The 15,206-nt window shown below is 39.6% G+C and overlaps 1 protein-coding gene across 1 annotated transcript in view; it reads left to right on the forward strand.

Moving 5' to 3' along the window:
* The first annotated feature begins 11,085 nt into the window (after window positions 1–11,085).
* The window catches only part of LOC308090406 (roundabout homolog 1-like), a 107,051-nt gene continuing 102,930 nt past the window's right edge, over window positions 11,086–15,206 (forward strand). The window contains exon 1 of the mRNA XM_080435567.1: window positions 11,086–11,706. Within this exon, the coding sequence (XP_080291693.1) occupies window positions 11,649–11,706 (58 nt within the window). The 5' untranslated portion in view covers window positions 11,086–11,648. The remainder of the gene's footprint in view (window positions 11,707–15,206) is intronic.

Below are 15,206 nucleotides of genomic sequence, written 5' to 3' on the forward strand. Positions count from 1 at the left end.
TGAAATTGGTATCCTGGCCTGAAAATGTATTTTCTGTTTAGCTGAAGAGGCTGGGATACCCCTGTTAATGAACAAACACTTTATAGCAATGATTAGTATCAGAATATAGAGGAATTTAAAACGTATTACAAAATACATATCACATAACATTTACACCTATAGTTTGATTTGTACAGTGCAGACTGTTACTGTATCTGTTATTTGAGGGAACTTCTGTTGCAAATCTGTTTGATCTGCCCAAATACTGGAAGTCCACAGCAGAGAACTGCAGGCGTAGTTGTTGAATCGATGTGGTTGAAACATACATTCAAATTCAAAGGTGAAAGTCATCCAAAACAAAATTCAAAGATGTTCATTGTGTAATTTCTCAGCCAACGGTAGGCTTCAATAGCATGTTACCATTCAATTACCTTTGGACTCAATGTAAATGTACAGTAGCCTATATTGATCAGTGCATCATTTCTCAAACTGACAGATTTTGCACAAACTGCACATTTCATGAATTTACTGTAACAAAGCCTGACCTAATAATATTCTTTCTATCCTATCTCTCTATTCCAGAAACATCAAGACTATCTGAACGGCATCCCGGCCCAATAGAAAATCATGCCATCGGTTGTCTGTACTGTCTTCTTAATCAGCCTGCTCTTATTCGACCAATCACAGCAGAAACAAGGGGCCACTGTTGCAGGTGAGAAACCTTTCCTTTAATAACAACACACAATCCTGTAAAATGAAGAATGCTTATAATGTTTTGCTGTTCTTGTGTTATCCTCATCTGTGATGGTCTAGTTAGTCCATCCTTTTCCTGTGTCAAAGTAACCCATGGTGTGCTGTCATGAGGAATTCACAGCACTCCAAAACTGTTCCAGTAATCACTGAGGATCAGAAAATGAGAAATCATAATTGCGGTGACCACTATGATTACAAAATAAAAAATAAAACAAGAATCAAGAGGGATTTATTTGTCACTTACTCATACAGGTACAAGCAGCCAAATGTTGGTGGGACATGTTCTGCCGAGAATGTGCTGACACAACAATACAACATAACAAGATAATACTAATACTAATACTACTAATAATACTACTAATAATACTAATACTAATACTAATAATACTAATAATACTAATAATACAATGATGATGATGATGATAAATAATAATGCTGGCTGTAATGAAGTAAAAATAAATAAAAGTAAGAACAAATATATAGGTATGATAAACGTCTAATACTAGGCCTTCTTTTTCCCTCCACAGTCCACACCACATCTCTTTAAAAGCTTGTAGATCTTCTGTTTTCCCTGAATGTTCTCTGAATGTTCACTTCACCCCAGGATAGGGTGATTAATGTGGTTAAGGTCTTCAGCAGCAGTGGGAAATGCATTGAGGTGTGCCAGTCTGTCTGCCAGATAATGGTAAACATTAACTCCCCAGGACTTTTTTGTATTATCCTTTTAGCCTTAATGTCTGACTGTACCTCGTGCTCATTACATTTCTGACTAATAAAGTATTCAATCAATCAAATCAAAGAGTAATGAGCAGCAGAAAAAGAGCCCCCACCCCACCACTACCACCAACACAAACCCTTTCTTACTCTTACCTTTTAGTGCAGCTAACCCAATCAATACAATAGAGTGCTAGTACCCTCTAGTGGTATAATTTAAACAGAACCCTCAAACATCAGTTGACTCTCTCTTTGACACATCAGTTATACTGTTATGGTTAATATAAAAACTGGTAACATTTTGCTTCCCCTTTGAAAATTCCAAGGCCAAAGGGTAATTACACTTTTTCCCTTTTTAATTTCTCGCCCAATTTTAATCAATGCCATTGCCAACCCCTAGTGTTTGGTCTAAGGAACAGGCTTTTTATGTCTTTAAAGACCTTTAAATCACTTTAAAATGCTTTGCGTATGAAATGTGCCACACAAATAGCAGTGGTGGAAGAAGTACTCAGATTTTTTGTAAGTAAGTAAAAGTAGAAATATGCCACTCACCTAGATTCCTCACCTTACGGCTAATAATTATGATTATGAATTCTTGTGCATGTACAGTAAATTCTGACAACCAGGATGTGACTAGAGAGGACATCACCCCTACCCATGCATCTGAGCAGGACGATCGCAACATTCTTGGATACACAGGTATGATCTAATACAGTTTTGAAACCTGCAAGTTATTATCTTTGCTAAAAGAAACAAAATAACTGTATTCCTTCTACTGTACAGTGAGAATGTCAATATTTCATGGCAATATTTCATAACAAAAGCACTGACATGAAAGGCAACAGGTGGTACAGCTGGTACAAATTATGTGCATTTGACTACTTATACCTATTTGTTCTGTCTGAGGGGGTAATAAAAAGGACAGAGGTTGATAAGCCTGCTGGCTGTTATCAGCACTAGGGCTGTTTATTACATGCACGTACAGTACAATACAATTGGTAGCAGCATTATAGGTGAAATTCTTGTTCCTAAAGCCTCCTCAGTACTATGACTCCTCTGTGGCCTGTATTTGTTATTATAATTACTCGCTGCAGAAGGAACTCAAAATGTGAAACCAGGACTAAAATCATCCATCAAACACGGCTGCTATGGATGGTTTGGTAAACCTCACAGCCGAGTAAACACTGTAGTTTATCTGGGCACAGACGATTCAAACGGTTGAATGGCTGCATAGTGTACCAACAATGGCGTGGCCAGCAGCCAGCATCATCTGCCGTGTTTTCAGCCAACTCCCTCCCCTTCCTCGTTGACAGAAATATGAATCCACGAATTCAATTGAAATGCTGAACGGATGCTATTTTATCATTGTCTTTGTTAATAAGGCTATGGGTATGTGATAAACAAATCTCCCAGCAACGATGGATGATTGATGATATTACGTGTGTCATTTTTTTCTATGGTGGCACCCAACCACTAGTCCAGTGGTTCTCAAACTTTTTCGTGCCAAGGACCCCCAAAGTGATATGCATGTGGCCGCGGACCCCCACCTGAAAATATATTGTGCCAGGGACCCCCAGAAGCAAAGATTTTTGTTAAAAACATTTTCAAGATTTTTGAGCTTGTAGATCTGCTATTTTTGAATAGCCAAAGTATAAATATGGATAAAGGGTTTCAAATGATTGTGACGCTTTATTAACACATTTTGCTGGGGACCCCCTGGTATCCCCCCAAGGACCCCTGGGGGTCCCCGAACCCCACTTTGAGAACCAATGCATTAGTCAAATAGAAAAAAAGTGTCCTTGTTCATGTCTGTCACTGAAGAAATCCTTTAACCACTGAGCCAGGGTCCAGGGATAGGTCAGCTCCTTTTTTCCCTCTACAACGAGTCTCTTTGCCAATATGAGCCGATTTACAAGCTCAAAGCACGTCACGTAGCTACGGTTCATGCAGTTAAAGCTACTGCCTTATTCAAGACTGTGATGGCTGTGAAGTTGGAGAGGAGCGTTTCTCCTATTCCAGCACTCCTTCACACAGAGCCAGCATTATGCATTAGCACACAGCTCACCAAGCCTACCCCTGGAGGAAATGTCATGCCCCATCTCCCATTATACTTTCATGATATGCCCTGTCCAATACATAATCATCAGCATATCTCTAACATTCATCTCTCTTCGCCTGAATTGACATCACTCTTCCTGTGTCAAAGCACTTCTCATGCATTGAAGGAAGCATGAGCTCAATTTTTGAGCTCTCCCCAGGCTGGTAGAGGGAGAGTAGCGCCCAGGATTACAGCTTAGGCAAATGGCACTGGGTAAAAAATTAGTTACAAAACTTTTGGGATAACATTTAAAAAAAGCAGTGCACCTTTTCACTTCAGCTATTCGAGCTATATGATAAACCACATTAACAGGTAAGGGATTGTGTTAACTTTGCGGACAACATGTGTACTGTAGTACCACTTCATTCATTACACATCAGCACCGTAAATAAATTCAATCTCTTTTCCACCTTTTTCTAAACTGGAGACATTCTGTGGAAATGGGCTTGTGATGCAGTTTATCATGTGAAACTGCCTGATGAACAAACAATTTTTAATCATCTTTTTTTTTATCTCAGAATGAAGAATAGTGCTATTAATTCGATAATCTTTGGAATTCCTTTGACCAACTGAAAAATTAAGGAAAAGTTCATCGGTCATGTTCGCAGAAAAGACCTTCAAGGCTGCTATTTTACCAATGTCTGCAGACAAGAGAGGAAACGCATACTTAGTGCGCCAGCCATTCCAGCTGGGGTCGGCGGGGGGTGAATGTGAAGGTATCCACCACATTTGTTATTCATATCGCATGACCTTGAGCATGCAGGAGTGCTGCGCTGTGAGAGGCTCTGGCAAATGGGAGTGGATGGAAATAAAAGAAGGGGAGGAATGCTTGATTTATACTCAGCCGCACATCATGTCACGCACTAAAAATAGACAATCTACAAGCTCGTTTTGAGCTCTTGGATCAGCTATTTTTGGTGCATGACACTGGCGCACAAGCACAACTGAGTATAAATCAGGCTCAAGATGTGGAGAGTGGAGGTATCGGCATAAGAAATAAAACTACTTCTTCATAGGATGTGAAAATTCAGGGAGGTGACTGAGGCAACTGATTTGTGCACCAACAGCTCTTTTACATAATTATGATTATACATTTGAGTGCCCATTTGAGTGCCTAACACAATTAACAGTCCTGCAAATGCTACAGTCAGTGTGTTAGAGTATTATTCCACATCCAGTAGCACTTAAAATATGAGAGAGAGAGAGAGAGAGAGAGAGAGAGAGAGAGAGAGAGAGAGAGAGAGAGAGAGAGAGAGAGAGAGAGAGAGAGAGAGAGAGAGAGAGAGAGAGAGAGAGAGAGAGAGAGAGAGAGAGAGAGAGAGAGAGAGAGAGAGAGAGAGAGAGAGAGAGAGAGAGAGAGAGAGAGAGAGAGAGGATCAATAGTCAAGGCCATAAACCCAAAAATAAAAGCCTTTGATAAATGGGCTTAGTGCCTATGCGTTTCAACACTTCTTCAGGGCATGTACTGTAAATACAAGTGACATCTCACAACAATGCTGTTATGAGCCCGGGGAACAAAAAAGAAAAAGTCTTTGTGACAGCGCAACATTATAGAGCAAATCATCATAAATAATTGGGAAATCATATAAATTATACATTTCTTGATGGTGTGTTTCCGTCTGCACCAGCTGTCAATGTCAGAAGAGCACCTATAGGAGACAAGGTGATCTATAGCTATTTACCGGTAGACAAATAAAGGTACTTTGCTCGATTGCAGACCACTAGGCTTTTTCAAGGATAATAGATGTACAACTTAAAGTATGTACAATAAACTGATATTCTATATTTAGGCCTACTATAAAAGGACTAATTAACAGCAAAACAACTCAAAGTAACGTACAATGCCCCTGTGGCTATTTTTATGAGGGGGAGAACAAAATGAAAACTGAAAAAAGGACTTAGCACAAATATGCAATTTAAATGAAGACTACCACATGGCCAAGCATTATTGATGGCACCATGGATGTAACTCGGCCTTGTTATTTCTTTGATCTCTTGTTTTTAGATGCCCCTAAGAAGGCTGTGAGTTGAAATGCGTAGGCGCTAAGCTAATTTATTAAAGCATTTTTCATTTTATTTTTATTTTTGGGTTATGACTTACTGATCACAAAGCAAAGTACACAAGCTCTCTTTTTCTTTGCTCTTGGATCCAAAGAGCACCTGTTAGTGATACCTGCATTCATAAAGTAGCACTCCTTAGTCAAGCTATTGGTGTTTGCTCTCTCTATAGCACTTCAGTCATATTTGGGATTTCAGCGTGTGTTTGGCTGAGCCTTTTTCCTTGTTGGCTCCGAGTTACTTTTGGCTTGAAAACAATAGGGTTTAATACTTGGCATTATATGCTTAGAATCCTTGCCCTTTTTATGTGATACATTGCCATGCAGTCATTTGTGTTGTTTTCTGTCCTCCTCTACCATCTGTTCCGGGGAATATAGTCCTACAGAGGCATCGTATTGTCAGGGAGACCATCTGTGAAATGTCGTGTAGAAATTATAAACTCCACTCTTGGCTGTGTGTATAGCACCTGTTGTTATGTTTCTGAACACACATTAATAAACCCAGCTCCACTGCTGAACCCAGAGATCATATGCATCATATTAGCCATAATGTGATTCATTTGCTTAGACAGCTCAAGAGAGCACCAGTGCATAAACTATATATAATGTGATAAACGACTTATGGGTCGGAGATCCACCAAGAACAGTAAGAAACTGGCCCACTGCATCAGTCGGATAAGTGAGTCTCACAGGCTGGTGTGGTCTGTGTCTCCAGGGAATTTTATACAGAATTTCATAGTTATTCTGAAATGTATTTATACTCATGGATAGCAGAAATCTATATATAATTACACTTTAATTCACTGTGGCGCATGTTCATGTTGAGAGAAATAATGGCCACTCACTCTAGAGACCACTCTTTAGAGAAACACATGCCGTAGAAGAACCTTCAGCCTAAATGTAGCATAGCACAAGAACAGTGTCACATTTTTACTCACATTTGCCATGAACAGACTTCATGGACTTGATTTGATTTGATTTGATTTTATTAGACGTTACACACGAGAAAAACACATGTTACACCATGCTCATCATAGAAACGTCAAGGATACAGACACAGAAAAGTCTTGCGACTTGTTTTCATTGTGGTCCTTGGTCTGAGACAAACAACACTGCAACAAAATACATACAGGTAAACAGTACAATAATAAATAAAACAATCAATTACTACACTACCTACAGCATAAATACATATAATCACATTGCTAACATAAGTGACCCTACTATTCGGCAACGTTTTCTAATAGCCATGCTTTGACCCTTGTCTTAAAAAGGAGATGGCTGCTGGTGCTCTTTATGGTCAGGGGTAGCGAGTTCCAGTTAACTGCTCCTCCAAATCTAAATGAGCGTTTTCCCATTTCAGTGGTGAACGTGGGCATGGTAAGGTCTGCTATGCTGGCTCTGGTTAGGTGGGAATGGGCTTCGCTACGCTTCTGAAAAAGATTACATAGGTACACAGGGGCGCTGTTTATGTAGATGTTATGCACCAAGTTCAGCTGTAGTTGAACTGACCTGGCTGCCAGAGGGAGCCAACCCAACTGCTGGAAATAAACCTGTTACGTACGTACGTTACGTGTTACGTACAGCAGCCTCTTGATATTCCATTTCCGAATACTGATCCATTTCTTATGTCCTTGACTGTAGGTGTTCATTTCTTATTTGTGGCAGTGAAACAGTGTGTTACTTAACAGCTAAACATTTCAAGACGAACATCTTGACAATAACATTTTTTTTTTTACAAAATAACTGAATCAGTATTCTTAAATTTGTCATGTACCAATTATACAGCCATTATTGTTGAGCTCATGTAAAGGATTATGATATTATCAGAAAAACAAAATATAGTGCATTTCCCCTTTATCTGTGTGCTACAGCAGTGCTAGGTGCTGACAGCTCATGTTGTATGTGTTGTTGATCATGCTGTGAAATGAATCAATCATTTTTGCATATATATGAACATATATTTGTACATATCTGTCAAAAGGATAAAACACAAAAAAGCTAGAGAGCTTATTTCTATTCATGCAAATCCAGTAACTAGAAAGGGTGCTATCTCCGCCAGGCCAGGCAGCCTACCTAGGGCTGTGTACAGTAACTCATACTGTACAGTAGGTTGCAGCTGTGAGAGATCCCTCAACATGCGATTCCAATTTGGGGTTGATTATGTTGCGTTTATGATCTATGGTATTTTTTTCTATCAAGTAAGCCCCTCCCATTAACCAAAAAGCTGTCAACTTTCGTTGTCATACGATGCCCAAGATCAGTGTGCCTAACTTGGTGAAGATTGATAAAAGAAAAAACAGTGACATTTTGGGGTTGATTGAATTTGCGGTCATGATTATTGGCTATTTTTGTAACATAGGCCCCCAAACTTTGGAAACCATAGTAGCAACAAAAAACACTTTACTTTTAGCGTTATGATCCATGTAATCCATAAGAAATGGAAAATTTTGATTGTAGTCTACTCTCTCCGTTTCAACAGTTATAAGCCAAAACATAAAGTGGGCTGGTATAGCGCCACTGAGGTTTGAGTGTTTTCCTTGGCCTACTGACTGCGTTCATGAAAAGTTTGGCACTGACTGGTCCATTGGATTGTGAAATAAGCTCTGGACTCTCTCTCTCTCTCTCTCTCTCTCTCTCTCTCTCTCTCTCTCTCTCTCTCTCTCTCTCTCTCTCTCTCTCTCACACACACTCTCTCGTGCTCTCTCTCTCTCTCTCTCTCTCTCTCTCTTGCACACGCACACATGCACACGCACGCACGCACGCACGCGCGCGCGCACACACACGCACACACAGACAGACAGACAGACAGACAGACACACACAAACCAGGGCAAAAACTTAATTCCAACTCTCTGAATAATATGAATATTATTGTGAATTAAAGCTAATCTCTGTTTGTATTTGTTGTTGCGTAACTCCTAGATTTGATCATCATGATATTTACTTTCTTTGCTATGACAGCTATATCTCCAACATAATTCACAGCATTTCTATTACCATGAAGAAGATGCATTTCTCCTATTCCTCTCTGCTCAACATATTTAGAACAAACAAGTCTAGAGCACTTTTGAGGAAGCCCTGGTTACCCCCCCCCCACCACTATTATTGTGCGATGATCACTAAGTAAAGTAAATAAAGTAATGCAAATTCAAACGGCACTCTGCAGATTTTTGCAGACAAATAGTAATAATAATTATAGATAATAATACACAATAATGTAGCATTTAGTGATTTGCGACACAATATACATTTTTGTGGGGTATTTATTAACTCCTAGAATTAGATGAACATGGATTGGCTGTTTTACAAATACGTAAATATATGGCATCAACATCTTTTTTTCATCATCAAAAGTTGGGCGGCAGAATTCGAATTTAATGAATGCTGAATTTGAGGACGTTTTACAGTTTCAGCAGTTTCACAGTGAGTAGGCTATATAGGCCAGATGTCTTCAACAGGAGGTCCGGGGCCCCTAGGGGGTCCTCAGAGTTACTACAGGAGGGCTGCCAAATCTCTGTGTGATATGATTTTTTTTTTTACATTAACCACTTGAACCCTAGCATCCCTTTTCTGAGGAGAACTTTAGCCCAAAATAGCAGATCTACAAGCTCCCGACGCCTCGCAGTGCGAGGCGTTGTGAGCTTGTAGATCTGCTATTTTTGGCGAAGAGGTATAGGTGTAGAGGGGAAAAGAGAAGACCAGGTACAGAGTGAAAGGTCAAGTTTACTAAGTAGGTCTACTGTGGGTTTAAGTAGTTAAATGTCTGAAAATACAGATAAATGAAAATACACATAAACATGAATCCATCATGACAGGGCTGTCAAACTAGTCTATGAAGAAGCTATCTATGAAACCTATGAAAAGGTTTAATCTGCAACACAATTTTATACAATATGTAGTGGGGGTCCCTGCTGCTTCTCTCTCTCAGCTAAGGGGTCCTTGGCCTGAAAAACGTTGAAGGCCAATGAAACCACTGCTGGTTTCATAATAGCCAGCAGAGGGAGCGCGCGACCTGGTCACAAAAGAAAGCTGACTTTAAAGGTCCGAAGTAAACCTAAACCTAACACTTTAGTAGGCTACACTGTTCAAATTGAACTATTTACTATTTTTCAGTTTGAAATGATATTTAGCTACGTAATCATCGATTGTTGAGTTTAAGTCAAATCTATTATCCAATTAAGACCACAACGTGATCATACAACACAGCTGAGGACCTACGTTAATTACAGAGAGCTCTCTGTACTAATTAACAATCTTAGTTTGGACTTGAACGAATTTATAGGGACGGTCCGATTAACACATGCTGTAGGCTACTAATAAAGTTTATCCTAATAGGCCTAATTTCCTTCCTGGGTAGTTTTTTAAATCTATTAAAATAAACAGTAGCCTATTTATGCAAGTGAATCAATACTATTGAACATGAGACAGGTTACAGTATGTGTAGGCTACTAAAGTAGGCTACTGTTTAGCATATCTTTCAATAAAAATCATAATATAGTCTATATTACCTAATAGGCCTATACCCATATCCCATAACATCTGATATCTAATAGTCCTATCTAAATTATAATTAAATAGCATTTAACTATTGTTATGTAAAATAGCCTTTATGCCTCTTTTACAAAACAGTATCCTAGCCTATTGGTCTACTGGTATAGTAGCCTACTCTAATGATTGAAAATTATGAAAAATTAGGGAGATATGGGTGATGATGACACGCCTAGTGACTGTCATTCTCGATTAATGACAACGTTTTCAATAACTTGACGTCTTCTTAAGTTTCACGGGTGTGGGGTGGTGTTAAAAAGTGTGTTCATTAGCCTATAGGCTATTGCCCAGCAGAAATATTGCCTTATATCAGTTATATGCCTAAGGACCAGTGGTGTAAAGTAACTAAGTACATTTACTCAAGTACTGTAGCCTACTTAAGTAAAATGTTGAGGTATTTATACTTTACTGGAGTATTTCCAATTTTCAGTACTTTTACTTCAGTTACTAGTTACTTTGTAGATTTTGATTATTATTACAAAACATACATTACCCACTTCAGCCCTATATACATTTCGGACATTTGAAAATAGCAGATCTACAAGCTCTAAGCGAATGCCTCTTGATGCAAGGCAGCTCAGCTCAGCTGTGAGCTTGTAGGTCTGCTATTTTCAAAAATGTTTTAGACATTTTATACCTTTGAAAACTTGTGAAAAGACATTCTGCATAATGACTACTTTCGGTACTTTAAGTAGCCTACATTTTGATTCCAATACTTTTGTACTTTTACTCAAGTAAATTTTGAATTCCAAACTTTTTACTTGTCTAAGAGTGTTTCTACATTGCAGTATTGATACTTTTACTTAAGTAAAAATAAATGAAGTACTTTTTCCACCACTGCTTCATTGAGAATCCCCTTTGACTAAGAAGCATGCCAACATTGTGGAGAAACAGAGGCGCTCGGCCAGCCAGCGCTACAACAGGGACAACTCTAACACACTTTACAGCATCTGTGTGACTGACTGACTGACTGCACTCGGACGCCTCTGTATAGTTTGGATTCATAAATAACGATAGCCTACTCTACGACAGATGCACCTAAACTGTGTCTGTGGAACACTCTGTGATTCTACATGATCTGACTGAGACTGATCATCATCGATGAAGTCCGATGAATTATTTTCATCTGGAATTGCGGAGCAGATCGGGACCAGAGGCAGAGCATGCATGTCCAACTATATAAGTGATGTCAAGTGGAGTATTTCAACAGAAGTCAGCAATAATATCACTGACTGTTCGGAACTTTTAAGAGATGCGCGTTTGGAGGAGGAAAAAAAACCTATTTTGAGGAGGTTTTGAGCGATATCGTCCCGTAGGAGGACGATCTCTTCCATCCCGACATCGACATTTGCAGCAGCGCTCTGAAGTTCAACGGAGACCGTGCGGTATTAGGAGGGACCGATGTAAAAGTTTCCCCCTTTTTTTTTATGAACATATTGTTTTCGTTACAGTTTGTGGATTAGTTAACTAATTCATACCCTCGTCTGCTCTGGAACGATGACAGCGAGTTCAATTGGAATTTACTTTCTACTGGCAATTCTTCAGATTTGTTCAGGTATGTTTATACTGGTTCAAAAGTTTGCAAATAATCAGTGAATGCAGCTTGTGCTTGTTGTGTGTTACTTACACTAGAAATTGAGAAGATAAACGAGAGAGAGAGAGAGAGAGAGAGAGAGAGAGAGCGAGAGAGAGAGAGAGAGAGAGAGAGAGAGAGAGATGAACAGTCAAAGTTCACAAGTTTCTGACTATCCTTAATGTAATTTTTTTCTTTGTTTGCCAGCTAAGAAGTAACATTAAATGCCCGTGATTGCTGACATCCCATGTTTCAGCAATCAACCCCGATGGTAGAGCAATAGCCTTGTAGTAATAGCCTAAATCCGACAGCCAGTGGTTCTCAAAGTGGGGTGCAGGGACCCTCAGGGTTCCTTGAGGTGGTTCCAAATGGACCCTTACAGGTCTGTAACTCTGAGAGTGTACAAATGGAACCAAATGGACCCTTAAGGGTCCATTTGGTTCCATTTGTACACTCAGAGTTATGGGGGTCATCGAAATTAAAAGGTTTGAGAACCACATGGGCTACCCTGTTAAGGTCTCATTCACCATTATGCATTATCTCATGCATATAAGACTGAACACTGTAATATTTAACAAGAGGACACATACAAAGTGTTATTAGGGCATAGGTCAGCAAGCTGCTGAGTAGAGGATGAATGAGTAACAGACACATTATGCTCCTATGTTGACATGCCTTTACATCCCAGCCAGGGTGCATGCAGCAGCTGTAGCTGGGACAGGTGATGCCTGCTGATTAGTTGTGGAGGGCATCTTGCTTTGAGAATTCAGTACTGTATGTTCTCTATGTTTACAGGCATTTCAGTTTAACTTACAGGATATGAATCCCTAACATTTGATGTTGTGCTCTGGAATGCCATTCTGAGATATAGCATTCATGTTATAACATGAATATATTATAGCAATAGTTATAAACTAAAACTAAAATTAAATAAAAAGTTACAATTACAATAGCATTTTTTTAATAGCAGAGATAGAGTATGTAACACTGCTGTTCGGCTCAAACTGCATGTTTAATTGGACACCTGGAAGTCCTCCAACCATTTTAATAAAAAGGAAATTATAATTTCCTTCCAAAACTGACAGAAAAGAAATGAAACATATTCATGAATTCTTGTCAATTCCTTAGCACTGCAAAATAGTGAGTGTTAATTTAATTTGAGAGTGTACAAATGGACTCATTGGGTCTATTTGTAACCTCGAGTTAAATGAACACTCAGCATTTTACAGGAGGTACTGGAGAGTTCCTAGGGACAGTTGTTGAAAATGAATATAAGCTACAAACACTATGTTACAACCAATCTCGGAACCCATTCGGTAAAAAAACGAAAACAGTTTTTGCCTCTGGGGGCACCACCTCCTTTTTTTGTGTAGAAACAGGAACTTGGTTTGGCTCCTCCCCTTTCTTATTCCGCTTCCTCCCGGGTGCTTCTGTGTTTATTCCTACTAACAACAACATTACATTGTGTGAGGCAGTGGTGCTGACTGCTGACAGATTCTGCCGTTAGCGGATGAGAGATTATGTTACAACACGTCTGATAGTTGTGTATTCCAATTTGTCAATGATGCATTTGTATCTGTCCCTATTAAAATAATCAATACTAATACTTATGAATGGACCCAGGGCATTCCAATGAAAGGACATTTTTGTTCCAATCCGCCACCTATCTTCTCTGGCCTTACCACTGAGAGAGAACCAACACCCAATCAAACCATTTGAAAAAAGCTTAAAGGACGACTTCAACCATTTTCAACTTCATCTTCATATAATTGGTCCTCACTGTAATGCTCATAATTATATGGTATCATTTTTTCCTACTGTTTCTGTGTCTCAGAGGAGGCCTGTGGACAGTTCAGAAACCTGCCTACCAGTGACATGCGGAATCCAAACTAATAGAAACTGCAGGCTTTATATTCCTGGCAAGTTGGCATGCAAAAAAAAATAATCTTGTTTTAAAAAAAAATAACCTGCCTAACGATGATGTCACTGGTAGGCAGGTTTCTGAACTGTCCACAGCCCCTTCTATGAGACACAGAGTGAGTAGAAAGAAATGGTACCATATTATCATGAGCATTAGAGAGGACCAATTATATAAAGATACGTTGAAAATGGGTGAAGTCGTCCTTAACAAGGAAACAGTTTGAAACCTAGCTTAAAGCTGCAATCCATAATTTGTTTCCCAGAGAACAAAACATTATTTTAGACAATATGTATGCTGGTATACAGTTTAACACAACTGCTGTGGCTGGAAGGTGGTCTTCCTGCTCTTCTATTGAGACATTTAGTTCCTGTGGTCAGGTAGGACACCTACTGGTTGAAATGGCATGAAATTGAGAAGGGAAACACATATCTCGCCTTCCAAAATGAGCTTTCTGTTATAGATCAACAGTAGAAATTTAGGCACTCATGCTGGGGATCCGGGGGAAAAAAAGAAGAACATCTTCAGGGGGTGCCAGCTATTGCAGCACAGTTTGCTTGAAGATATCTGGACTATATTTGGGCTGCTGGAAATCAAATTATTGACAATCACTATTGACAGCACTGGAAACAGTGATTATGGCTTTGGTTGAATGAGTACATACTGTAGCAGGCTTGTTGAGAACCTGCTTGCCACTTGGGGGAGAGGGGGGGGGGGGCGACAGAATAGTGTTGAGCCAGCAGTCAAATGGTTCAGCAGTCAGAATAAGTGGGATTGAAGATACACACAACAGTTCCCATATGCAGGCTATTTGAGCCATATATATGTGTGTGTGCACACTATAAACACACACGTTGGCACTTGCCATGTCTCCTTATCACAAAACAGATTACAGGGGTAGTATAAGTTGTAGGTGTGAGCCAGAGATAGAGCTGGGCTCACGTGCGTGGCCTTCAATATTTGCCCCAGTTTCCCTGTATCCAGTTGCGCCGCATAAATTTGTCTTTAACATATGAGACGCATTCTCTTTGTCTCTCCTTCTCAACACCACTGTAAAAAACAAACAGCAGCCCATTAGCAGGACAGTGAGCTCACCCAGGTGTGCTACGTCTCCACAGTGCAGGCATCAAACCTTGTAGGGCTACCTGGTAGTGCCCCCCCCCCACTATGAGTTTCATCTCTGCATAATAAATCTGCCAACAGTAATTGGATGACACGTAATAGTCTAAATGGTGCCCATTAAAACCATATGCTTATGCAGGAAGAGATTTATTCAACCCGTAAATACTCATTATGTGTCCCCGGAGTGATGCAGTAACTCGATGCCAAGCAGCCCATACCAGCTCATACCACCTCTCTGGATTGGGAAACCATGTTTTAAAAAGTTAAACAGGGTTGAATTGAGATTTGTTCCATCCGTTACGTATCTCTTCATCTAAATGGCTATTGCAGCCTTGACATAATGGTTTCAAAGGAGCATATGGTTTTCCAATATCTGGATCCTCTGAGGCCTAATTTAGCATGAGAGTTGCTCATCCGTGTACTGCACTGCCAATAGCGAATT

Source organism: Gymnoscopelus braueri (assembly GCF_963280865.1).
Source record: "Gymnoscopelus braueri genome assembly, chromosome: 8".
Classification (NCBI taxonomy): domain Eukaryota; kingdom Metazoa; phylum Chordata; class Actinopteri; order Myctophiformes; family Myctophidae; genus Gymnoscopelus; species Gymnoscopelus braueri.